General features: G+C 40.9%; 1 protein-coding gene across 3 annotated transcripts in view; it reads right to left on the reverse strand.

The window, feature by feature from the left end:
• Nucleotides 1–26460, reverse strand: part of cdh31 (cadherin 31) — a 93500-nt gene that overhangs the window by 5855 nt on the left and 61185 nt on the right. Inside the window, exons 2-11 of one of the 3 annotated variants that reach the window (XM_048186363.1) lie at nucleotides 25570–25787; nucleotides 25348–25462; nucleotides 19805–20088; nucleotides 3731–3871; nucleotides 2529–2684; nucleotides 2103–2247; nucleotides 1819–1991; nucleotides 1606–1734; nucleotides 430–615; nucleotides 101–345 (exon numbers count right to left, since the gene is read on the reverse strand). The exons of 1 other annotated variant lie outside the window; for it this stretch is intronic. In XM_048186363.1, coding sequence (XP_048042320.1) covers nucleotides 101–345; nucleotides 430–615; nucleotides 1606–1734; nucleotides 1819–1991; nucleotides 2103–2247; nucleotides 2529–2684; nucleotides 3731–3871; nucleotides 19805–20088; nucleotides 25348–25462; nucleotides 25570–25620 — 1625 coding nt within the window. In that variant the 5' untranslated portion in view covers nucleotides 25621–25787. The remainder of the gene's footprint in view (nucleotides 1–100; nucleotides 346–429; nucleotides 616–1605; nucleotides 1735–1818; nucleotides 1992–2102; nucleotides 2248–2528; nucleotides 2685–3730; nucleotides 3872–19804; nucleotides 20089–25347; nucleotides 25463–25569; nucleotides 25788–26460) is intronic. One more of the 3 variants, XM_048186364.1, reaches the window with a different exon arrangement.

The raw sequence follows: 26460 nt of genomic DNA on the forward strand, positions 1-26460 counted from the left end.
AGATCTGAATCTCTAAAGAAATCAGTCAGAATTTTCAAACGGAATAATGAAATGTTGGTGGTTTGTTTTGGAGGGGAAAAATAATTGCAACATTTCTTACATTATCTTCTGTAATTTTCCAATGTCTGGATCAGTGGCTGTATAAGTAACCAATTCACTATCAACCGGTAAATCTTCAGGTTTGTAAATGATCTTCTCCTCTGGATTAAACTCTGGAGGCTCATTCACATCTTCTACATTCACCGTGACTGTGGCAGTGGAAGTGGCCAAAGAACCGACAAACGGCTCATCGTTCTCAACAATCACAGACAGAATGTATTGCTTGTTCTTCTCAAAGTCCAGAGGCTGAATGGAAAAGAAAGTGTCTTTAACTAAAGTTAAATCATCAAAACCAATCACCTGTGCAAACACATGAGCAACACACAGTACCTTTACAGTGGTGATGACGCCCTCTAGCTGGCTGGGTCCAGTACTGACATTGAAAAACCCACCCTTGTCTCCGCTAATAATACGATATTTGGTTGACCAGGCAGGAGATCCCTCTTCATCTTCATCAGTAACTGTAAGTTTGGCCACTTCAGCTCCTACTTTATTCTCTGGGACAGATACAGTGTACTAAAACAAAGAGAGGTATGATGCATAAGTATTAAAGTTAAAACGCTTATATTATCAGGGGTGCACATGAGTGGTACGCAGGTACGCATGCATGGCAAAAATAAACGATGCATACCAGAAAACATGGAGGGAAGCGCTTTTGAGTACCAACTTCTTTGAGGACCGGTTCACAGGGACATGTTTACTTACTGGAGTAGAATTTTTCTACATCTCTGGTAAGATAGCAATCATGATGATAAGTGTGTTCTTTTATTATTAGGTGTGCAACGGATCGCAGTTAATCCATATGGATTAGGTCCAACGGTTCGGTACGCATGTGATTCGTGGATTAACTGCTAAATTTAATCATCATAGAGAGAAAGTTTATCATTTGGACGTGTTTTGTCTCTCGCCAATTAACACAATTGATATTAAAAGCGAAAGAGGTGAAAATCGGGACTTGCAAGCTGTTATCTGTGCGCACAGCCTCACACTCCCGAAACGCACACACAGAGAGAGAGAAAGAGAGAGAGAAAGAGAGTCAGTCAGCACTCGAACACCGAATTAATAGACTCTTTTCACAGACTGTGATGCCGCTTTTTAAAGGTCATCAGTATTGTAAATCCTGCAAAGTTTTTTATATTTTCAAAAAAATGTATTTTATGTATCAAAAAAAAAATGTACGTATATTTATAACACCATACATAACACTATATATAACACTATACATTGTATTATATTACCTTTGCAGTCAGTTATTAGCTCCGTGCTTTCCTTCTTAAAGTGACAGCAGCCTAATATTCTTGCTGTTGTCTGCCATTAAAAAGAAAAGAAGACAGTGAGAAGAGCAGTCAGGAGGAAAGTGATGAGGACAGCTTTTAGGATCAGTGTGTCGCATAAAGTGTGAGTACCAAGCAACATCTCCAGGTGCTCCCTTGAGGACCAGACCAAAAAAAAAGTTATGCGCACCCCTGTATATTATAACATTCTGAATCTATCAATATACATTACCGAGGGTTGCTCAAACTGAGGTGCGTTATCATTGCTGTCAGTCACAGTAATAACAGCTGTGCCAGTGGTTGAAAAACCTCTTCCTTCCATATCAGTAACGACAACTGTCAAAGTGTATTTGGACCATTTCTGAAAGGGAAAATGTTTTCAGGTGAGTTTGTTTACATCAAATCATTCTTCATCACAGTGAGATCCATTCATCAGATTTCTCACCTCTCTGTCCAAACCTAAAGAATTCACACGAATTCCTCCAGTAACAGAGTTGATTTCAAACATGTTTGCATTTGGTGATTCTGGTTCTTGCTTGACAATTGAGTATCTGATCACACCATTGTCAGTATTTGGATCATCTGCATCAGTGGCTGTGACTGTCATAAACTCATGACCTTCAGAGAGAGAAGAATAAAGACCGATTAGGTGGTACGAGCTGAAGAGGCAATTGGGGAAAACAAAAATACTAAAAACAATTTCACTGAGAAACTGCACCATACACCTACCTTTATCAGCAGCTTCAGGAACATTTCCATTGAATGGATTTTGTGTAAAAACAGGATAATTATCATTTTGGTCCAGCACATTTACAATAATTTCTAATGGCTTTTCTGCTATATTCACACCAACTCCAGTAGCATGAGCTATAAGCTAAAGACAGGAGAAGAAATACAGGCATGTTAAGAGACAAATATCTGAGGTTGTTTGAAAACACAATTAAATAAATTAGAGTTCTTTAGTCCATGTCTGTTAGGTGACACAAAAATGTATGGTCTCTGCAAACACAAGAAAACTGTGTAAATGCATTTCATCTGACCTTTTTATCTGATTAACTGATGACAGCTTTCAAAAAAATAACAGAACTAAATATTGATTTAAAATAAGAACTAAATATTGATTTTAAAAGTTAAAGAAACTAAAAATCAACTTACTCTGTATGAAGCTTTTCTTTCTCTGTCGAGTGGTCGAGTCACAAACAGATTCCCTGATAATCTTTCTATAGTGAAAGTCCCCTTAGGGTCCAGATCTGCTCCTTCACCTGTGATCCTGTATGCCATCTGAGCTTCTTTAGAGTAGTCCGACTTTATCTAAAAAAAAAAGAAAGCAATAAGTGAACAAAGTCAATTAAAGCTGCAAGCAGCGATGAAAGGGCCCTCGCACACGGGCTCACTGCCACCCGTTGGCCTTAGGAAAACAATGAACAGTGGGTGACATGCATGTAAGCGAGTAAATACAAGGGAAATATGGCAAAGTCATTTCAAAGTGCCACACTTCCTGCTGCCAACAGGTGGCGCTTTGACTGTAACTGAATATTGCCATGTTGATGTCTTCAGGCCAGGATTATTTGCGAACATGTGAAGTTTGGAGCAGGTCAAACATTGTATGACTGAGTTAAAATAACTTCCTGTTTCGTGGCGTTAATTGCATACATTAGCACTCAGCCAAGTGTTGCATGATTTAACGTGTCTCTAGCATGTTTGGCACTTCGTGGCATATTGAAATGTGTTTCTGGGAGTGAGTTACAGTGCAAAGCATGCCATTTCCTGTTGCCAGCAGGTGACGCTATGACTAACTGAATATTGGCATATAGATGTCTTCAGGCCAGGAATCTTATCACACATGTGAAGTTTGGGGCAGATCGGACACAGTATGCCTGAGTTACAACAGCTTCCTCTTTCATAGCAAAACATCAGATTTTGTCAGTCGCCACGGACACGCCCTTCAACGAAAACTGAAGATCTTTGCAATTTAACATTGCAAAGGCCTTAAGATTAGACTGACCATATATGATGTGGTTCTGGTTAAATCTCTATGAGGAGTTGATCATAGTGTAAAACATGTAATTTCCTGTTGCCCGCAGGTGGCGCTTTGACGGTAACCGAATACTGGCATGTAGATGTCTGATACCCATTTCAGACGTAAATTTTTTACCACTTCTAACATGTGTGCAAAGTTTCATGAGTTTTCAAGCATGTTCAGGTCCTCAAAAATGTTATTCATTTCGGGGAGGCAGAAAAATTGCCCGAGCAATTACAATAGGGTCCTCACACCATCTGTGCTCGGGCCCTAATGACAGACAAACCTCTTTCTCGTCCATCTCATTTTAAACATTCCCTTAATGACATTCACTCACCTGGACCAGCCACTGTGGGAAAGGACCTCTGCTGTTCTCAAGTACATTGAATGGAGGAATAACCCAATCTCTCTTTGCTCTCTTTAGACCCGTCGAAGACTTCGGAAATGTCAGAACCAGATCATTAGAAGGAGATTCCATCTGAAAATGTTAAGTAAAATACAATGAGCGACATTGATCTGGTACATTCTTAGTAGAGATGGGTGATAAAATGATAATTATTGCGATATAATTTTCCTCAATAAAACTAGGGATGTGCTGATCCGCTACTCAGTATCGGTTTTGGCTCAGATACTAATATTTTTGCCGGATCGGGTATTGGTCAAACAGGACTGACTCAACATCTGATAATGTGCGTGTACTATTCTGTGTTATTGTTAAGCCCCATAAAATTTTACAATTTTAAAATTAAAAAGCACCATAAAGTTTTTTTTGCACTATATTTCAAGTGTTCTGAAGCCAATCCATAGTTTAATGTGAGATACAGATAAATATTCATATTGTAATATTTATTATGTAATTCAGCACTGTTTTATTATTACTTGAAGATCGTATCGGTACTCCGTATCAGCCAATACTGAATCCCAGCTATCGGAATCGGAGGCACAAAAAGGCGGATCGGTGCATCCCTAGATAAAACGATAAGAGTTTGATAAATATATGATATAATGTTTATGTGCCACAAGCGGAACGAGACAGTGCTACACGTTTGAACTGCGCCACATGGACCATTTATCTGCTTGGCTCAATGTTCAAATGGCAGAGCAAGCTTACTAGAGCAGATGCGTTTACTCTGACTAGTTTCGGTCACGCAACCACTAAACAGCGCCGTGAGATCCAGTGAGAAGTGCTTGAATTCAGCAAAGAACACAAATGTCTCTGCGATTTAAACTAAGCCAGATAAAACAGCGCTGAAAGCAAGAGAAACACTCTGCACAATGATACAGTCAAAAGGCTTTTCAATCTACAAATCATCATCATTTACCATGTATTTACTGTAGAAACATTAACTACACCGTGGTATTGTTGCATAAATGTGGGATATTCATATCAAATGTATTATTTTAATGTAGACATGTATCAAGTGTATTAAAAAGAGTAATGGAATACTATTACAGTCTTTTGTGTGATTAAGCTATAACATTTGTGCATTTATACTAAATGTAATAATAATAATTATTATTATTATTGTTATTATTATTTATGCTAAATGTATTGCTCCTGATTTTCAGACAAATACCATATGGTTACATTTTACTATGGTAGTGAGGTGCTATATGCCTGGTTTTAACTGTGGTTACCATGATCTGTATGCTACTATGGAAGACCAATGCTAAATAAAAAAAAAAAAAAGTCAGAATATATTTAAATTTTACTTGGCCGCCCCCTAAAATTCAACTAATTGTTGAAAGAGACTTAGTCGACCAAAATAGTATTAGTTTATTAGTCGCAAAAAAAAAACATGGCTGCTCGCTCAAACATTTTCCTAAATGTGCACTATTATTAGGTGCATACCCAAGTGTTCATGTGGAGTGTAGAAGCTGAAGTATAGTGAGCTTACAGCATGACTTGGAGGCGCCGGAACGATCACTTGCATTTTTTCCTGATAACAGCAGAAATATACTCAATTTTTTATGGTCATACAGACATAATACATCAACCGAAACTGTAAAGGGTCTACTTCTATTTATGTAAACTCACAACAACAAGAAAACGCTGTGCCTCTGTAAAATAAAGAAAACAAACAGGATGCGCTTTCTGCCGTCTCAGTCTTCATGAACTGGAGAGCGTCACAAAAATGAACCAAAACTCTGCGTATACTTGTCTCAAAAACATTAAAATAATATCTATAGAAAGCTTATGATCATAAAGACTATATAATGCTCATTATGGTTTAGTATTCTCCTCAGTGTATATTTAAGTAATTAAAGGAGGGGGAGTGTAATGCGTGTGTTTCCCATAACCATGCACTGCGACAGTATGACAAAGTATTTTTGTGCCAAATGACTACTTCCGGTTCCAGTACAGGATTTTGAGGGGTTTTTTTCTAGTATGGCCCTTTATCACGTAAAAAAAGGGTGGAATTCCTTGTATAGGCACTTTTCCCTGATAAGCGTGTACACACACATCACCCAGAGCAAGAGCAAGAGCTACCCATCAACGCTTTTCTTTCGGAATACGGAAGCCCAGAGATTTTTCAACAATGGCTGTGTCCTAATTCAGGGGCTGCACCCTTTGAAGGCTGCATACATCATCGAGGCAGTCTCATTTAAGAAAAATAACTGTTAGTGCTTAAGATACGTGCCATTAACCCTCTACAGCACAGCGTTACCCTCAGGCAACGGAAAGTTTTCTTAAGCCCTATGTTTAGTAAATTTTTCTTTAAATGATAACAACCAATTAGAAAGGTCGAGAAAGTACCAAAGAACAGTTCAGTAAGGTGTTGGAGTCAATATCAAGTACCATTTAAAGGTGGGACGTCCTGTTCTGACACATGGTCACACGAGCACATGGTGTGAGAAGAAGGCAATATTATTTGCTTTAGTAATCTTATTTAAAACGACATGAACTGTACATAAAAAAAATATGTGTGTGTGTATGAAGGTGTAGAGAAGCCTTTTGTCAAGTTTTATGAAGTTTTTTTTATTTTGCATGTTCAGAAATTCAGTTTCTCTTTCGTGGGAACTGTCAACGCTGCGTGGCAATGCATTGGGAACCTTCTGCATGATGTCGTCACTGAAGCACTCCTGTATCTAACCAATCGCGTAGCGAGACGTCAGAGACGGGTGACGTCACGGACCAGGAAACTATAAAGCATACCCGGATGCAGAGCACGCTAGCTTCTGTGTCTTCAGCAAGCGCTCTATGTTATCTTGTGTGTCTTATTTACTGTTGTTTGTCTCGCTCCATTTGAAGCAAAGATCTTCGTCTGAGGACAAGAGCTTCAGTACCACAAACATATATATATATATATATATATATATATATATATATATATATATATTAGTTTGTGAGAATAAGACACGAGTAATGGCGGATGACAGGCGATTTAGGAAGTGTGTTCATCCCTGCACCAGGTACATTCCTGACGGGGATATACACGACATGTGTGTCGTCTGTCTGGGGGTTGGGCATGCACAGGCAGCTCTCGAGGGGGCTGTCTGTGTCCACTGCGAAAAGCTCACCCTCAGAGTGTTGCGATCACGCCGGGTGCTCTTTAATAATAAAGAGGGCGCTCCGGTCGGTGTTCCCCGCGGGTCGGGCCCCGCTGTTGCCGAGGCACAGCAGCAGCTTCACTTGTGGGGATCGCAAATGGAGCTGGCAGAGGGGGTTGAGACGGGCCCTGCCCTATCTCGCCCTTTACCTGCCAGCCCCAGTGTCTCTTCTCAGGCGGCGGAAGCATGCATGGCGGTTTCTTCCCCCCAGAGAGAGGCACCGGCGCTTCACCTCTCTTCCTCCGAGGAGGTTGACGTGGTGAGTGTCGAGACTGGGGAAGAGGGCCCGCCATCCTCTGCCCCAGCATACGAGGAGCTCCTGGAGGTAGTGACCAGGGCTGTGGCCAAATTAAAAATTGATTGGCCAGCAGAGCGGGCAGAAACTAGACCGAAAAGCAAGCTAGATGAGCGCTTCCTGCCTGCTCGGTCGCTACCCCAGCGTCGGGGTCTGCCTTTCTTCCCCTGCTTCCTGCTTTCTGCTTCCTGCGTCGCTACTGTTCGGATGCTCTTGCTCACAGCTCTGCGCTTTGCTCTATTGCTTTTATATTTTATCTCCTAATTTTAACTACAGCAAATCAGCACAGTGCTCAAACGACAAATCTTGGCACCAACAATCTTTTTAACTGGAAGAATTGCTACAAAAAAGGGGAATTTTTATCCAACCAGCCTCCCACTGACGGCAGCCATCAGCTTACATTCCGGAGAAGGGAAAACACAGCTGCCTACATCCAAAAGGATTAGAAATAATATGCCTCCTCTGGTTGAAGAATCTATCTGCTGCACAAACTGCCACAGACTTCTACAAAGGATTGCAGTTCTTGAAACAAAGTTACTTGCGGGACTACCAAACCAGAAGGAACACACAACAGAGCTTCATCATGGACCATGAATCCCATGAATCTAATGTCCCTAAACAGACCGTACTGAGTGCTGAAATTGATCAACATATTAATCGATGGCACACACAGGGAGCGAGACCCAAAGGCACTCGAGACATCAGATTGTCAAGAGTATCACATATTAATGCAGTAGCATCCTCTACCCCAAACACTAGCTCCCTACCACCGCCAATACATCTGGAGAACAGATTTGAAGTGTTAATGAATGTGGGTGAGGAATCTCCAGACATGATGAATGTGGGTGAGGAATCCCCAAACATGATCGGACACAGATCAAATCAGCCAGCAGCTAACACTGATGCTAACTGCCGCTCAAGGTTAAACAGTCAGCGGCACTCAGCTCATAGAGCAGCCGAGCCCAGGACTCTGATAGTGGGTGACTCTATTATCAGAAACATTAGCAGCAGGGATACAACTACATGCTGCCTTCCACAAGCAACAGTTTCTGATGTAAACAGGGAACTTAAGAGCATTCTGATGAAATATAAGACTGCAAATCGACTAATCATTCATGTGGGGAACAATGATATTCGGAAGGAGCAGTCAGAACTCCTTAAGAGGGATTTCAATGAACTTTTTGAAATGCTTAAAAGACTAAAAGTTCAGTCGTTCATCAGTGGACCACTCCCAGCAAGAGGAACAAATAGATTTACACGGTTGCTTGGGCTTAACACTCTGAGGTCTGAGGGTATCGCCGGCGATACCACCGTGGTTTTTTTCTTACCAGTGTGAAAGAGACTCAAAATACTCCGTCAATGTTGCACATACAATTAAGAGTTATACACCATTTTAATCTGTGGAATATCTTCTTTCATTTGTGTACACTCAGAGTAAAAACAAAATGTTGTGCTTTTTGTAAAATAAAGAAAACTAACATGATGCGTGATCTCTCGTCTCCCTCTGAACGAACTCCAATCTGATAGTTCTTAGAAAATGAACTGTAACTTAGTGAATACTAATGACAAAAAAATTACACTTATGTCTAAAAAAACGTTAAGATGTCAGGTTTTAAAACATATAAGTCAAATCGAAAACAAACCTTCTGTGTTTATGTAATCTGTATGAAAAGAGAGCCATGTCAGAAGTCTGTGATTCAGCTCATTATCCGCTAATGCGGCCACGCCCACAGAGCCAGCGCTATTCAGATGCAAATTCAGTCAATACATGCATTCGTCATCTCAATCGTGTATTTATTGTCTTCAAAAGTGTTTTGAATAGCCATATTTAGCGATCTCTTGCCTCTGTTAGTTCCTTGATTGTCACATGATATGCCTCTTCTTTTACTGAGGCATTTGTGGACAAAAGGGGCAGAGCGCCCTCTGGCTCAAGTATGAATTAAAAACACAGCATCCAGCGCTCATAATGATGACAATAAATATAGAATAATAAATATTACTCCTCTGTATAGAAAATTGATATAAACATATGAGAATCCATCAATATTTCTCCAAATGTGTATGCTTTTAAGCATATTAAGAAATTATGGTCAATATAAGATTTTAAGAGTCAAAATGTGAAGCTTGAGTCTTAGATCTTTTTAATGATGTATAGTTTGTCAACTGCACATCAACATTTAGGCTCTATAATGTAACAAATATAGTAGCCTATATGAAATGCCCTAGAGGTAGGAATGTTCAGACGCGTTGCATCACAGAAATACATTATATTTTAAAGTATATTAAAATAGAAAACCATTATTGGGTTAGAGACTTGAGACTTCTTTTAAAAACATTATAATGGCAATGTGTTCAATCTTTTGACTGGTAGTGTAATTTAACATAGGCCTATACAACATTTTCTTCATATCATGTGCAATAATACGTGCATGCATGAGATCACAAAAATCATGTTTTTTTTTTGTCCTGAGTGGACTTTAATCCTGTTATCAGCATGATCACAGAGAGTTTTTTCACAGCCTACCTGACTGAAAGGCCTCATTAATATGCAAGTCATTTCAGGTTATTATTATTCAATTCTTTTGTCTTCTCAGGTGAGAATCACCCATTATACATGAGGATTCACACCTCCATGCATACTGTGTTTCTTGACCAAAAGTGTCTTAGAAAATTTAAATCTCTCTATTGTTTTATATGAAGGAGTAGGCAGCATAATTTTTACATAATTCTGAAGCAAAAACTCTAGTCTACAACCTCCAATACCCAGAAGTCTTATGAACACAGATTTAATATACTTTTTTTGGCCTTATTTCAGTGACTTAAGTTTTTTGTTTTTTTCAATAACCACGCATAAACATTATTCCTTCAAAAATACAAAAATGTACGTATATGTTCCTCACATATTATTGTAGCCTAGTTTGTGCTGAATACAGTGTAATGACACTTTTGTCATTTATATGTTTATGAACAACTGAAAAAAGCACAAATGTCAGGGCATGTCAAAACTTCTCCAAGCCCCAAATCAGCCTCAGACTCCAGAGGGTTAATACATGGCTGCAAAAAACCTGCAACTTAAAAGGACTGAATTTCATGGACAACTTCAATCTGTTCTGGAGTCAGAGACAACTGTTCACTCATGATGGCCTGCACCCAAACAAACTGGGCTCAAGAGTGCTAAAGGACAATATCTACTTCTACCTCAATCATCCTTCAGCAGTGTGTGCAAATCCACTCAACCTGAATGGCACAAACACACCTGGACAGAGTACAACTGACCACAGGACTTAATTTCAGCACCTGAATGGACGTGCGGTTAACACATCCCACAAGGTCAATGATAACACCATGCAGCCACAACAACCACTGCTCACGCACACAATCCTGACTAAGCCCTGCCCACAGAGCTCACCGAGAGACAGTGACATGTTAGAACTGCTCCAAGATTCAGCACCCAAGGACGACTTTCGGGAAAACAGCCAGGGAAGCCAGGACAACATATTACAGCCTCCGGTAACACCAGAGCAACAGCCCCTCTCACCGGACACGTTATCCCATTCTCCAGCATCCCCTCTTCTGTGCTTCTCAGAGAAAATGGAGGAACTGGTGTATGCTGGAACCAAACTCTCCCACTCTTTTGCTGCGAGCCCCCAGATATCAACAAAAAAGCGTCAAGCCCCGAAACCACCAAAGCCTGTGGGCCCAGCTCGCCCTCCCCCTCCTCCTGCGAGAGCTCTTCGGCCCCTGCCACAACGTCAGGGCCCTCAACCTCCTCCGTCTGTTCTAGGTGAACCAAAAACAACCGATAACAGCTCTCAGTGATGTGTGTCGGATCCCCGCTATGATAACAGTGACTTTATCAAATGTTTACAGAACAAGTGGGAACCCAGTATGCCTGTAGCTTTCTCTATTTCTGTTTTATTACGTTATAGAAAGCCTAAGGCCTTTTCAAACCGTTTGGCAAACCCATTTAATCTGCTACCTATTACATGTCAAACTAAGATTACTGTAGAGACAGAAAGTAAGACTGTTAAGTTAGCACTTTTAAACATCTGCTCACTTAAAAATAAATCACTTCTAGTCAATGACTTAATAACCACAAACAACCTAGATTTTATTCTTCTAAATGAAACATGGCTTGAAGACAGCTGCAGTGCAATAATCCTGAATGAAACAGCCCCTCCTAACTTTACTTTTATGAGTGTCTGCAGAGCTGTTAGGAGAGGTGGAGGTGTTGCTGCTCTATTTAAAGATGTCTATCAGTGCAAGCAAGTGTCATTTGGTGATTACTTGTCTTTCGAATACTTGGGTATTGTGTTAAAAGGTGCTCCTCGCATTCTACTTATAGTTATCTACAGGCCTCCAAAATACTCTCCAGCCTTTGTGGAGGACTTTACACGACTTTACGACTGTTGAAGCTAGATCTATCTTGGTCAAAAAGCGATGCTTAAATGAGAATACTAGTGCACTGTTTATGAAGGCTATATCTTTAACACCAAGCATATCTGCAGACTCTGTTGATTTTCTCCTTGATTCTTTTAACTCAAAAGTACAGAATGTTATTGATAACATTGCTCCTGTGAAAGTCAGGAAGAAAAGTGGCAGACAAAAAGCACCATGGAGAAACTCAACAGCAGTGCAAAATATGAAAAGACAATGCAGAAAAGCTGAGTGCATGTGGCGAAAGACAAAACTTGAAATCCATTATAACATCTATAAAGATATTCTTCATGCTTTCAATGTGGAATTAGGCAAAGCTAGACAGACCTTCTTCTCAAATATTATAAACAAAAACTTAAACAACACCCGCACTCTTTTTGCTACTGTAGAGAGACTAACAAACCCCCCAAGTCAGATTCCCAGTGAAATGCTCTCAGACAGCAAATGCTGTGAGTTTGCTTCCTTCTTTTCTGAGAAAATTAATAATATCAGAAAGGCGATCAGCACATCCTTGAGCTGCACTGGGGTAAAACAGATCAGATCACAACATCAGAAAGCAGCTATTATGTCTGTTTTCGAAGCAATTGATGAAAATTTTTTGGAAGAAACAGTACAGCACCTTAAAACATCAACCTGCACCCTTGTCACACTTCCCACATCTTTTTTCAAAAGTGTGTTTAACTGTTTAGAAGCAGATTTCCTAGAAGTGGTAAATGCCTCACTTCTCTCTGGGACTTTTCCAAAATCCCTGAAAACTGCAGTTGTCAAGCCCCTCCTGAAAAAGAACAATCTGGATAACACCATATTGAGCAACTACAGACCAATCTCAAATCTTCCTTTCATAGGCAAGATCATTGAAAAAGTTGTTTTCAATCAGCTGAACAAGTTCTTAAGCTTGAATGGATACTTTGACAACTTTCAATCTGGTTTCCGACCGCATCACAGCACAGAGACAGCACTCATAAATATAATAAATGATATTCGCCTTAACACAGATTCAGGTAAATTATCAGTGCTGGTTCTACTTGACCTCAGTGCTGCGTTTGACACTGTCGATCACAACATTCTTCTTGACAGGCTGGAAAACTAGGTTGGGCTTTCTGGGATGGTCCTTAAATGGTTCAGGTCATACTTAGAAGGGAGAGGTTATTATGTGAGTATCGGTGACCATAAGTCTGAGTGGACATCCATGACATGCGGAGTCCCTCAAGGTTCAATTCTTGCACCCCTCCTGTTCAACCTATATATGCTGCCACTGAGCCAAATAATGAAAAAGAACCAAATTGCATATCACAGCTATGCAGATGACACCCAGATTTACCTAGCCCTATCACCTAACGACTACAGCCCCATTGACTCCCTGTGCCAATGCATTGATGAAATTAAAAATTGGATGTGTCTAAACTTCCTTCAGTTAAACAAAGACAAAACTGAAATCATTGTGTTTGGTAACAAAGATGAAGTTCTCAAAGTGAACATGTATCTTCACTCTAAGGGTCAAACAACTAAAAATCAAGTCAGGAATCTTGGTGTGATTTTGGAGTCAGACCTGAGTTTCAGTAGCCATGTAAAGACAGTAACTAAATCAGCATATTATCATCTCAAAAATATTGCAAGAATTAGATGCTTTGTCTCCAGTCAAGACTTAGAGAAACTTGTTCATGCTTTCATCACCAGCCGGGTGGATTATTGTAATGGGCTCCTCACTGGTCTTCCCAAAAAGACCATAAGACAGCTGCAGCTTGTACAGAACACTGCTGCCAGGATTCTGAGCAGAACCAGAAAACATGAACACATCACACCAGTCCTCAGGTCCTTGCACTGGCTTCCAGTTGCATTTAGAATTGATTTTAAAGTACTGTTACTTGTTTATAAATCACTCAATAGTCTAGGACCTCAATACATTGCAGATATGCTCATAGAATATAAACCTAACAGATCACTCAGATCATCAGGATCAAGTAATTTAGAAATACCAAGGGTTCACTCAAAGCAAGGAGAGTCTGCTTTTAGCTGTTACGCCAGCCGCAGCTGGAACCAGCTTCCAGAAGAGATCAGGTGTGCTCCAACAGTAGCCACATTCAAATCCAGACTTAAAACACATCTTTTTATCTATGCATTTGCTGATTGAGCACTGTGCTATGTCCGAACTGTTTGCACTTTATTTTATACGTATTATCTTTTTATTCTTTTAATTCCTTTTCCTGTTTTTATTTCATTTTTAATGTATTATATATCTTTTAATGTATCATCTTGTCATTCTGACTGTTATTTCTATTCCTTATGTTCTATTTTTATTATTCTTTTTTATGTAAAGCACTTTGAATTACCATTGTGTATGAAATGTGCTATACAAATAAAATTTCCTCGCCTTGCCTTGCCTTCCCCAATCTCCACACCGAGGTGTCGAGATCGTGAAGAAGGCCAATGCAGTACTGTGTGTTCAGCCCCCAGACTTCGGTCAGCAGCAGGTCAGGCGACGGCATGCTTACATACCATGTAGCTGCTCCAAGCATATCAGGCTGACCTGCTGGGGGATATTGATGAAAGCGGGGAGGCCACATTCGAGTGCATCCAGGAAATCAGGATGGCAACTGACCTGGCTCTCCGTGCCACCAAAGAGATGGCCAAAGAAATCGGCCGGTCTATGGCAGCCTTGGTGGCCACGGAGAGGCACTTGTGGCTGAACCTCTCGGACATCAGGGAGCGAGATAAATCTGCCCTGATGGATGCGCCGCTGTCCCCTGTGGGCCTCTTCGGCGACGCTGTTACATCAGTCGTCGAGAGGTTCCAGGAGACCAAAAAACAGTCAGCGGCGTTCCAGAGGTTCCTCCCCCGCCGTTCAAAAATTCCTCCCGAGGCTGCTGAGCGGGAGCAGCCTCGGCCGTCATCGAGCTCCTCGGCGCACCACAGAGCGCAACAAAAAGTGAGCATGGCCGCCCGTGCTCCCCCGCAGAGAACTTGGGGATCGGGTCGGCCCGCTCAAAAGAAGTCTTCTGGGGGTAAAACGGACCTGCGGGCTGTTATTATCGCCCGGAAGGCTTCGAAGCGGTCCTGACATCTGTGGGTCAGGAACCGCTGAGGGCGGCCCCCTCCGAAGGAAGCCGGGGAAAAATACATCTAGTCCCCGCTCCCCATTGGCGCCCTCAGGGGATCGGTCTGTCAACCCTGCCACCCAGTGTCCTCCCTCCGAGGAGGGCCGGTCACTTGATTCGTTTGTCTGCCGGTGCACCGCGCCAGACAATCGAGCCGAGAGCTCAAAAAACACCAGAGGCCAGTCTCGAGAGACTGGTTCCCTTAGCAGATTTTATGACAGAATGGAAACTTCTGCCGAATATATTGAAATGGGTGCTGCTCATTATAGAAAAAGGGTACAGAATTCAGTTCGGGTCTCACCCGCCCAGGTTTTGCGAAAAGGAGCTATAGAAAGGATTCCTCCTCCCAGCAAGCTGTCAGGTTTCTACAGCTGCTACTTCATTGTTCCAAAGAAGGATGGAGGACTACGTCCTATCATAGATTTACGTGTGCTTAATTGCTCAATACAAAAGCTCAAGTTCAAGGTGCTTACACTCAAACAGATTATTCCACAAATCAGGTCCGAGGACTGGTTTGTGGCAATAGACCTGAAAGATGCATACTTTCATATGTCCATCCATCTTTCTCACAGGAAGTTCCTCAGGTTTGCTTTCGGGGGCGAAGCTTACCAGTACAGGGTTCTTCCGTTCGGCCTATCATTATCACCCCGCACATTCACGAAGTGCGTGGATGCAGCGCTGGCTCCTTTGAGACTCCAGGGCATCTGTGTATTCAATTACATCGACGACTGGTTGATTTTAGCTCGATCAGAACAGGAGGCAGTTCAACATCGAGATGTTGTTCTGTCCCATATGAAGAGGCTTGGGCTGAGGCTCAACGCCAAAAAGAGTGTGCTGGTTTCGGCTCAGACCACCAATTATTTAGGTGTAATCTGGGACTCCACCACGATGCGGGCACATCTGTCCCCCGCTCGTGTGAGTTCCATTCTCTTGGCCATGAAAGGGGTGAAGTTAGGCCGGTCACTCACTGTGAAGCAGTTCCAGAAACTGCTGGGTCTGATGGCAGCTGCGTCCAACGTGATACCTTTTGGCCTTCTGCACATGAGACCCTTACAGTGGTGGCTCAGGACCAGGGGATTTTCTCAGAGGGGAAATCCTTTTCGCATGATCAAAGTCTCACGGCGATGCCTTCCTGCTCTGGTCATGTGGAAATATCCCTGGTTCCTGTCCCAGGGACCCATGTTGGGGACTTCTGTTCGCCGTGTAATGCTCACGACAGATGCTTCCCTCACGGGCTGGGGGGCGATCATGAGTGGTCGCCCAGCTCAAGGTCTTTGGGAGGTCCATCAGCGCTCCTGGCACATAAATCGGCTGGAGATGATGGCTGTGTTTCTAGCACTGAAACACTTTCTCCCAGACCTGCGGGGCCAGCATGTGTTGGTCCGCACGGACAACACAGCGGTGGTCGCATATATAAACCATCAGGGGGGTCTGCGGTCTCGCCAACTGTATTACTTGACCCGTCAGATCCTCCTGTGGTCCCAGGGGAAGTTGCTCTCGCTGAAGGCAACTTATATCCCGGGGGATCAAAATGTGGGAACAGACGCCCTGTCGAGGCAGGGTTCGAGGCCCGGGGAGTGGAGACTCCACCCAGAAGTGGTGGATCTCCTGTGGAAAAATTTCGGTCGTGCAGAAGTCGACCTCTTTGCTTCGGGAGAGTCAACCCAGTGTCCGCTCTGGTACTCCCTAACGCACCCAGCACCTCTAGGTCTGGATGCGATGTCACAGACGTGGCCGAGGCTACGTCTGTACGCATTTCCCCCGTTCGCCTTGCTCCCGGGAGTTCTGGAAAAAGTACGCTGTGAAGGGGCCAGCCTGATACTGGTAGCCCCATTCTGGCCGACAAGAATATGGTTTTCAGACTTGGTGTCCCTTCTAGACAGCTCCCCCTTGGAGCTTCCCCTCAGACAGGACCTCCTGTCGCAAGCGGGCGGTGCGATTCTACATCCCCGCCCAGAAACATTGAAGCTATGGGCCTGGCCTCTGAGGGGGCCAGGTTCATAGATGCTGGGCTCCCAACCGAGGTTGTGGAGACCATCCTTAATTCCAGAGCTCCAGCCACGAGGAAGCTGTATACCTACAAATGGAATCTTTTCTCTACTTGGTGTAGAAGAAATAATATGGACCCTGTCCAGTCTCCTGTTAGCTCAGTGCTAAGTTTCCTCCAAGAGAAATTCTCGGAGGGGTTATCTCATTCGACCTTGAAGGTCTATGTTGCGGCTATCTCAGCCTACCATGTTGCTCTTGAGGGGGGTTCCTTGGTAGGACGAGACCCCCTCGTTACACGCTTCCTCCATGGCACACTGAGGTTGAGGCCTCCAGTGCGCACAAGGGTTCCGGCCTGGGACCTGGCCGTGGTTTTACAGGGGTTGGCTGAGGCACCCTTTGAACCACTAGAGGAGGTTCCTAAGAGGTTCCTCACTCTGAAAACTATCTTACTGTTGGCTATCTCTTCTCTGAAGAGGATAGGAGATTTACAAGCACTTTTGGTTGCTCCCTCATATCTTGAATTTGCTCCAGGAATGGTGAAAGCATTCCTTTATCCGAGACCGGGCTATGTGCCGAAGGTTCCCACCAATGTCCCAGGTCCCATTGTGCTCCATGCCTTTTATCCTCCTCCCTTCGAAACTTCGGATCAGGAAAGATTAAATCTGCTTTGCCCTGTAAGGGCGTTGGATACTTATGTTCACAGAGCTGCCCTGTGGCGTAAGACAGATCAGCTATTTGTCTGTTATGGGTCCCCTAGGAAAGGGGGCCCAGCTTCCAAGCAGAGGATGAGCAAGTGGGTGGTTGAGGCCATCTCACTTGCCTATGAAGCGGCCGGACAGCCTTCTCCTTTAAATGTCCGCGCCCACTCTACTCGGGGTATGGCGGCATCAACAGCGTTGATGTCAGGAGTTTCCATCAGTGATATATGTGATGCAGCTAGATGGTCATGCCAGCACACATTTATTAGGTTTTACAACCTTGATGTCGGCCCCACTGTGGGGTCATCTGTCTTGTCAAGATAACATTTGACAAGAAGGTTCCCAATGCGTTGCCACGCAGCGTCTCGTTCCCTACTCAGGGAACCAGGGTTACATCTGTAACCTGAGACGTTTTATTTTCATTGCCTCAGGGCAACGTTGTGCGATAAGGGGTACTTTTCGAGGAGGTTTTAGACAATACCTCACATTGGCAACAATGTATTATAAGAAGGGAAGATGCAAGATTCCTGGGTGTGCAGGAACACCCAAAGTGATGTGCAAAAATTGTAACATACACCACTATGTCACAGCAGAGAAGAACTGCTTTTTGAAGTTTCGTACGGAGTGAAATCTTATTACATGAAGTACATCATATTGCATAGCACACTCAGGGGCGTAGTTTGCGTGGGGGATGGGGGGGGAGGTAACCCCCCCAATATTCAAATCCATCAGTTACAACCTCCCCAATATTTCAGCATGAAAATCACAGTAGATCTATACTAACATATGTATAATTCATTTATTTTGTAACAATAATTTTGTTTCTAATCGAATATGAGTTTGTCATAATAAATTAGTCAAAAAAGTACCCCCCTTCCATTGAACCGATTGGTAACGCCCAACCAATGCGCGTCGCACTTTCACTAACACAACGCGAGTGGAGGTGTACTGTTTGAATGGAGAGCACGGGTAGCACCAAAAAATGAAGAGAACCGTTGCCCAGCCGACTATATTAAACTTCTGTTCAAAGAGGGACGTTAAAAAGAATAAAGCATGTACTGAGAAGGAGGTATGAAAACATTGTAACAGCTAGGTACACTCCACATATATATTATCTAATCCATTGCAGTTTAGTCATAACTATCAGTGTAACTGTAACCAGTTACCAAAACAGCCGTCTGTTTTGTTACTTCATTTTTCAATAGTTATCAATGACAAAAGTATTCACATCTGTGTTTGTTTTCTTCCTTAATTAATCTGACTTTTGAACGAATTGGCTTGAATTAATGATTTAAGTAGCTCACTCATTAAAACGTCGAATCGCTGCCACCTACTGGCGGTTTCAATATTTAACAATTTCTTTCTTTTTAGAATCACTCCCTTATGTTAGAATTAGATGAATGGTTATAGATAAATTCCATAAAGTTATGATAGATAGATAGATAGATAGATAGATAGATAGATAAGAAATAAATTATCCAATAACGCTACACATAAAACAGATTTTTTTTTTTTATTAAAAAAAATAATAACAGGCAGCATACCAACTCTCAACCCCCCCCAATGTTGAAACCAAATCTACGCCCTTGAGCACACTACATGATACAGAGCTATGCATGTGTCAAATTCAATATATCAATGTCTTTCAAGTGTTTTTCCCTTTTTACTTAATGATTTCTTGAATTAAAAAAAAAATATATGTATATATTTTAATGATAATTTTCTCTATGACTCTGTACCATTGTCGCACAACGTTGCCCTGAGGCAACGAAAAAATATTTTGGGATTGGGGGAGGGTGGGGGGAAATTTTTTTTTTTAATCAAAAAAATGTTCCCAAATGAACCAAAAAATTATGTGGAATATTTTTTTTTTCATGTGCCATCAACATGTGTGCAGTAGAGGGTTAAAGTCAGTCAACACAAACCGGTTTCATGATTTAAAACAATAATCACCTGTTACAACATGCAGGAACTAAGAATTTTTTTTCTATCAAGATATTTATTAAGGAAAAATGACTAGAAAAGTGTAAAGAATTAAAAAATGTGAAGTGTATCTGTGTGTAAAAAATGTGCATTTCCAAAAAATAAAGTGTTAAACTTATGAAACGTCCAATCCAAACCTAAGATTACCTAAACTTTAATGCTGTTCTATTTTAATCATAAAAGGTAATTCATAAAGTTACTGTTTTGTATTTAGTTGTAAATATGTACAGAATTTAGTAGTTGAATATGCCCATTTAAAGTACCATAGTAAAGCAGCACATATAAAAAACTGAAATGAGGTCCCAAAAGAGGTCAGGCTTGTACTATACTGACAGTAGTTTCTTGAAGAAACTTGTTTGTACCTGTGGAGAGGAGATGTTCATGACTGCATCCACATGATGGTCCCTATGATGATCCTCATGATGGTCCCTATGGTGGTCCTCATGATGGTGGACACGCTCAACTCTGACAGACACCATGTGCTTCTTGCCACTGGAGTCCCAAGCGTGCACAGAAAACACCTTGTGACCTTCATGAAGAGTAACTAGTCTCTTCAGTGTTACAGTCCCATCCGTGTCCACATCAAACCGCTTGTCAACGGAGTGAAAGAGCGTTCTTGTTCTTCCATCACAATTACTGAAAGTTACTGGGGGAGGGAAAGGAGCATAAACTTAGACAGGGTGAACAAATTCAAGCTATGACTTCAATGTGTTGTTTAAAAAGATGATTTTAAAACTTTTCCTTAAGAAAAATAAAGTATAAATTTATATGCTGACATTTGTAGCAGTACAGACTCGAGTTATATTACCGCAAAAGCTTTAATCGTTTCACTTCACAACACATTAATTTCATCAAATGTTTTGATCATACCAACATAACTATCAGATGGTCTAAGGATAAGCTACTTGCCACGTGTTATCCACCCACAGTATTATTTGACTCACTGGCCTCTTATGGCCAATTTTTATATACATTCTGGTCTCATAAAATGTTTTTTTGACGGAAAAAGTTGTGAAACACTTTTATAATAAATTCAATTTGCAATATTCAAGTTCATTGTTTTTCATGTGGTATAGCTTACAGTCATGCGTCATGTCCTAAGGCATGTCTCAACTTCAGAATGCTTAATGTGTCAAAGCATAATTCATTTTAACAAACACTATCCTGTCATACAGAGGTTTTGCAATAGCCATAGTGCTGCCATTCATTAGAGGTTGGAAGTGGTGAAATCATTCAACCCTTAGAAATAAGCCACCATTAGTGGGACAATAAAAGAAAACTCCTTTCAAGATGTACAGAGGTAAACTACAGATCAATTGCAATATGAAACCAAAGACCAATTTAAATAATAATAATAAATAAAACAGTATAATGCGGCACAAATTATTCACAAAATTGTTTGAGAATTTTAGATAAAATGGATGAGGAAGTAATAGACATCCTTTAAATGATTAAATAAACAATGCTTGTGAGAAAAGTATAAAATCAAAACTAAAATTAAAGCTGCAAGCAGCATTTATCGGGGTTCAAGCATTTAAGGCCTTTAAGCACATGTGCGTAAAAAGGAATTGTTTTATTTAGCCAGCATGTAACCACTGAAATTATAGAGGAACAACTATGATACTGTATATGCTAAAACAAACTCTGTCTATACTTCTGCTACTCGACCTCAACTCTGCCTTCGATACCGTCTCCCATGAATTACTTGTTTCTCGTCTCTCTGATTTGGGTATTTCTGGTTCTGCTCTTTCTTGGTTTTCTTCCTATCTCTTTGACAGACAATTTTACATCTCAATCAAGGATTTTCGATCACCTACTGTCCCCCTGAAGTGAGGTGTTCCCCAGGGATCCGTTCTCGGGCCTTTATTATTCATAATTTACATCATGCCACTTGGTCAGATTTTACAACGTCATGGTCTCAACTATCATTTTTACGCTGATGACATTCAATTATACTCAATCTGCACACCTACTCTACCTCCTCCAACAGACCAAATCTCTGCTTGTGTAAAAGACATAAAAGATTGGCTTAATTCAAATTTTCTGAAACTCAACATGGACAAAACTGAACTCCCTCCCTCATTGGAACTCCCTCACTTACCAGCAATATTTCTACAAATCTCACCTGTGAAATTGCTGGTTCTCACATCAAAACATCCAATACTGTTAAAAATTTTTGGTGTAATCATTGACTCCACCCTTTCCTTTCAGTCTCATATTACCTCTATTACCAAATCTGCATTCTTTCACCTACGTCGCATTGCCCAAATCCGTTCCTTCATCAGTACCAAAGACGCTGAATCTGTCATCCATGCATTTGTCTCATCACGCCTTGATTACTGTAATGCTTTTTTCATTGGTCTACCTTCCAGCTCCATTTCCAAATTACAATACATTCAAAACTCTGCGGCTAGAATACTCACCCATACCAAACGTTCTGCTCACATCACCCCAATTTTGTATGATCTCCACTGGCTTCCAGTTGCTTACCGTATTAAATTCAAAATTCTCCTGCTCACTTTTAAATCTTTGCATGGCTTGGCTCCCCGTTATCTCTATAATATGCTCGTCCCCTACCCTCCGACTTGCTCACTACGTTCCTCTGACTCTGGCCTTCTCGTTGTCCCTTGGCATCGCCTCTTTTCAATGGGGGGCAGATCATTCAGTGTTATTGCACCCAAACTCTGGAATTCTCTCCCCCGCTCACTCTGTTGTGTCAATAATATCACCGAATTTAAATCATTACTCAAAACTCACCTGTTTTCTGAATGTTATACCTCTTGATTTGATTCATTGATTGGTCTGCATTACTACTAATATTTGTCTGAATGTTATGTTATGTCTCTTAAGTCCTGTTTTGTAATTTTGTACTTGTCTCTATTTTTCTGTATACTCTCATGTCCATTATTGTTTCTCATCATTGTTTACTCGTATTATCTCTTCCTTGTTATGTACACTGTAAAGCGTCCTTGAGCTCTGGAAAGGCGCTATATAAATAAAAATTATTATTATTATTATTATTATTATCACACACACACACACACACACACACACACAAAGACACACACATAAACACATAGACATGCGCATATTTTCTTGCAGATTCAGTATTTGAAATACATGATGGGTAAAGATTGTTTTTTGCAAATTTCAGTAAAAAATCATTTTCTTGAAAAAATCAAAACCTTGAAACCTTGAACTATATTAGTGGCCTTCTGCTGCCATCTGGTGGCACAAAATTGCAGTTTCAGGCAATTTACTAAGGAAAAATTAGGTTTTTAAAGGTTTTTTGACAGTCAAGTGTTACCTATTGCCTGATCTGCACCACTTTTTTGGGTGTCCTCAGAGTCAATACATATGCGTGTTAATTTTGGTGAAAATATCTCATTGTGTTTTACAATTATAGATACTTAAATATATGAGAGCATAAAAAATGACCTTTGATTGGATTTTTTTGCCACTTCCTATCAGCCCAACATTTGGGCTTTTCACATTTAGTTAATGAACTTAGGTTCCTTGTTTTGGTGGTTTCGTCTCGATCGGACTAACGGTTTCGAGACGAAATTCACAGAAGTTTTTTAAGCACTAAATCACAACGTTACACAAACCATAAGCCGAAACCTGGCATGTCTGGTATTGTTGGACTCGGCAAGGATTTCGTGAGTCTAAAAATGTGACTCCCGTGAAAATAAGTCGACTACACCCAAAGTTATATACATTTTCATCCCAAACCATTTAAAAACATATGTTTTTTTTAAATATGGTCCCATCTCCATAAAAACTGGTGTGCTTCTTTAGAGTCATGCTGCATGTGCTCCCTTAATTCTGTGAAGTTCTGAGTTTTCTTTTATGATTTATAGGCTTTTGGGTATATTTAGCCACTCCCATTTTCTAAATGACCCTGTTATAGTGACCCAAAGGGTAAAGTTCAACTTTTTTTTTTTGATAATTATTGATCTAGAGAGTCCAGAGAATTGTCCTGTCGCTGGTTTTGGTCCGATCGGGCGAAAAACCTAGGACTAGTTCGCAAAAGTAGGTTTTTCAGCTATTCATGAATAATTAATGAATGATTTGATTGACAACATTGGTTCTTGAGGCAAAGTTGTTCAGCATGAGGAGATCTATCAAATGATATGTATATTGTGTGAATCTGTGAAACACCACATGATTACTGAGGCATAAAATTCATTAGCACCAACTAGTGGCCGATTTCTATCAAAATTCTTACAGACCTCTAAGACCATGAGTTGAACATGCCCACCCAGTTTCGTTCCGGTCAGCCTCCTTTAACCTTGTCTAATAGGTGCTCAAAATTCATTGGCCGATGACGGCCATGTTTTTTGAGATACGCCATTGTCCTCATAGACTATCATGCCCCCTTGGACCGAGACACTGCATGCCAAATTTCAAGTCGATCAGACTAACAGTTGCAGTTATAACTGTTTACAAGATTTTTTTGTGTTATAGCGCCACATAGTGTCCAATCGACACTATTTTTTTATCGGGATCAAAGATTGAGTGCAAATTTGGTGCAAATATCTAATTTCTTTCTCGACTTATAGCCATTTTAGTAGAAGTGGCTCCGACCACATTGTAGGTTTTGGCGCCCCTTAGTGACCGTGAACCAAAATTTTGATTTTTTGATAATTATTGATATAAGGACTCCAGAGAACATTTCTGCACTAGTTTGGTTCCGATCAGGCCAAAAACTTAGGACTAGTTTGCAAAATAGGTTTTTCAAAAAACCCAAAGTACCCAAAAGTTGGTACTTTTGACCACTGTAGCGCCCCCATTAGGCCAATCGGGGCGAGCCTTGGTGACGTTGTTGGCGGTATGAGTACTACCAGCCCTCTCTACGACTTATGGTTTGATCTGCCCGATCACTTTTAGGGGAGAAGGCTGATCCTTGTAAAATTTAATAATTACAATAGGGTTTCAGCACTACACGCTTGAACCCTTAATTATAAACCATCTTTAACCAGCATCGCTTTTCATGGAAACAACCTGATTGGGGCGAGGGAATCAATGCATGAAATAGAAATGTTTACACTTAATAAAAACTGTGGCCAATAAAGTTCAGGGTATGATGAAACCAAAAATAATTGGGTTAATATTTTAATATTTCAATGATTGAAAAGAAAAAAAAGGAAGTGACACATCTTAAAGGACTTTTTGGCCCTGATCTCCTGGTTTCACACCCACGGAAACTCATCGAATGAGATCACTTGAATTTCACAACATCTGCAGAGACTTACTGAAGCATGACATTTATATAGAGACTTTAATTGAACACCTGGCCTCACTTCCTGATATATGGGAGAACTAAAATGTGTTTTAATTGAACATTTGTGGGGTTCAGTCCTAGGTGGAACAGAAAAACATTAGTTTAACCTGCACAAACACTCCACATTTGCTTTGTCACACCAGAGACTACATAATTAAAAAATTGCCAATATCTTTACGAAGTCTCTAGACCTAATAAAGGGTTAAGGTGAAGAATCGAAATTAAGTTCTGTAAAACAAAGTTATATTTTCGACGAAACTCAATCAAGGCACAACAATTAAACTTGAGGGGAGACCAGATTTATCGCAGGCATTAGCATAGACCAGTGTTTCCCAACCCTGTTCCTAGAGGCACACCAACAGTACACAGTTTGGATGTCTCGCTTATCTGACCCAAACATTTCAGGTCTTGGAGTCTCTTCTAATGAGCTGATGAGTTGAATCAGGCGAGTTTGATTAGAAAGAGTTGGAAAATGTTTACTGCTGGTGTGCCTCCAAGAACAGGGTTGGGAAACACTGGCATAGACCACAAATAGGATTTTTGAAATAGTGTACTTCGCATTGCCTTTAAATATTAAAACACTTTAAAAATGCTTCAGTAATGAGATTTATGAAGACTTACCTCTTCCTAGTCTCTTTCCCCTGTGAAGGTGATCTCTTTGCACTTTAAAAATGACTATCTCCGACTCAAACCCAGGTGTACATGTCGACTCCTCCGTATATCCACACGAAAATACCTATTTTAAAAAAAAAAATGTAACAAATATTAACATTTTATAACAAACCGAAGCCTTCGATGATGAAACCGTGCGACAGTTTTCGACGCCACAAAACAAAAACTTACCTGAAAAAGAAAAACGATCACTGCTAATCCCACAATCCTTACAAAAGCCATTCGACACGATAAAATCCACAGAAAATCCTTCAGCTTTCCAATCTTTCGAAGTGTTGTAAGTGTAGAGCAGCTCTTCCTTCCAACCTCTCATCAACCGTGAATTGAGGAAAATGGTCTTCAGCAGGTAGTTGGGCTCTGATGTAAGCAGCCAGATGACCTCGCCCATCCTGTAATTACCATTTCCACATATGAGTATGTATGGCCTACACTTGTTCGAAAATCCCCGGATTACTAATCCTGTATGTGCAATTGCCTGGATTGTGCAACTGCTGTTCACTCAACTGAAAAACATCTTTCATGGCTTTTTCACACTGAAAACTCCCTGACACCTCCTCTGCCTCCTGCTGTTGATGTTAAAATCTTTTGACAAGCAACTGAATAGCTGACCATGAAACAAAAATCAATGTTAGCTTAATTTTGACAGTTTAAACTTTGGCAGGTGACAATTTAACTCTTTAATTAAAAAGAATGTTGACTTTAGTGCAACCGCATGATTAAAGAATGAAATTCTCTCATCATTTACTCACCCTCATGACGTCACAAACCCATAAGACTTTGGTTAGACTTTGAAACATAAACATATTTTTAATGAAATCTGAGAGGTTTCTGTCCCTCCAACTGAAAGTCCAGGTAACCAAAACTTAAAAGATCCAAAAAAGTTTTCCATCCTGTTTTCTTAAAATTATCTAAATTTGTGTTTGAAAGACTAACCAAAGTCAAACAACATGAGAGTAAAAAACTGATAACAGAATTTACATTTTTGGGTGAACTAAGCTTTTAATGATCTCAAACAGCCTTTGCTTACATCAACAGAAGGGTTTTAAGTTAATGTAGTTTTGG

Source organism: Megalobrama amblycephala, linkage group LG3, assembly GCF_018812025.1.
Source record: "Megalobrama amblycephala isolate DHTTF-2021 linkage group LG3, ASM1881202v1, whole genome shotgun sequence".
NCBI classification, from domain to species: domain Eukaryota; kingdom Metazoa; phylum Chordata; class Actinopteri; order Cypriniformes; family Xenocyprididae; genus Megalobrama; species Megalobrama amblycephala.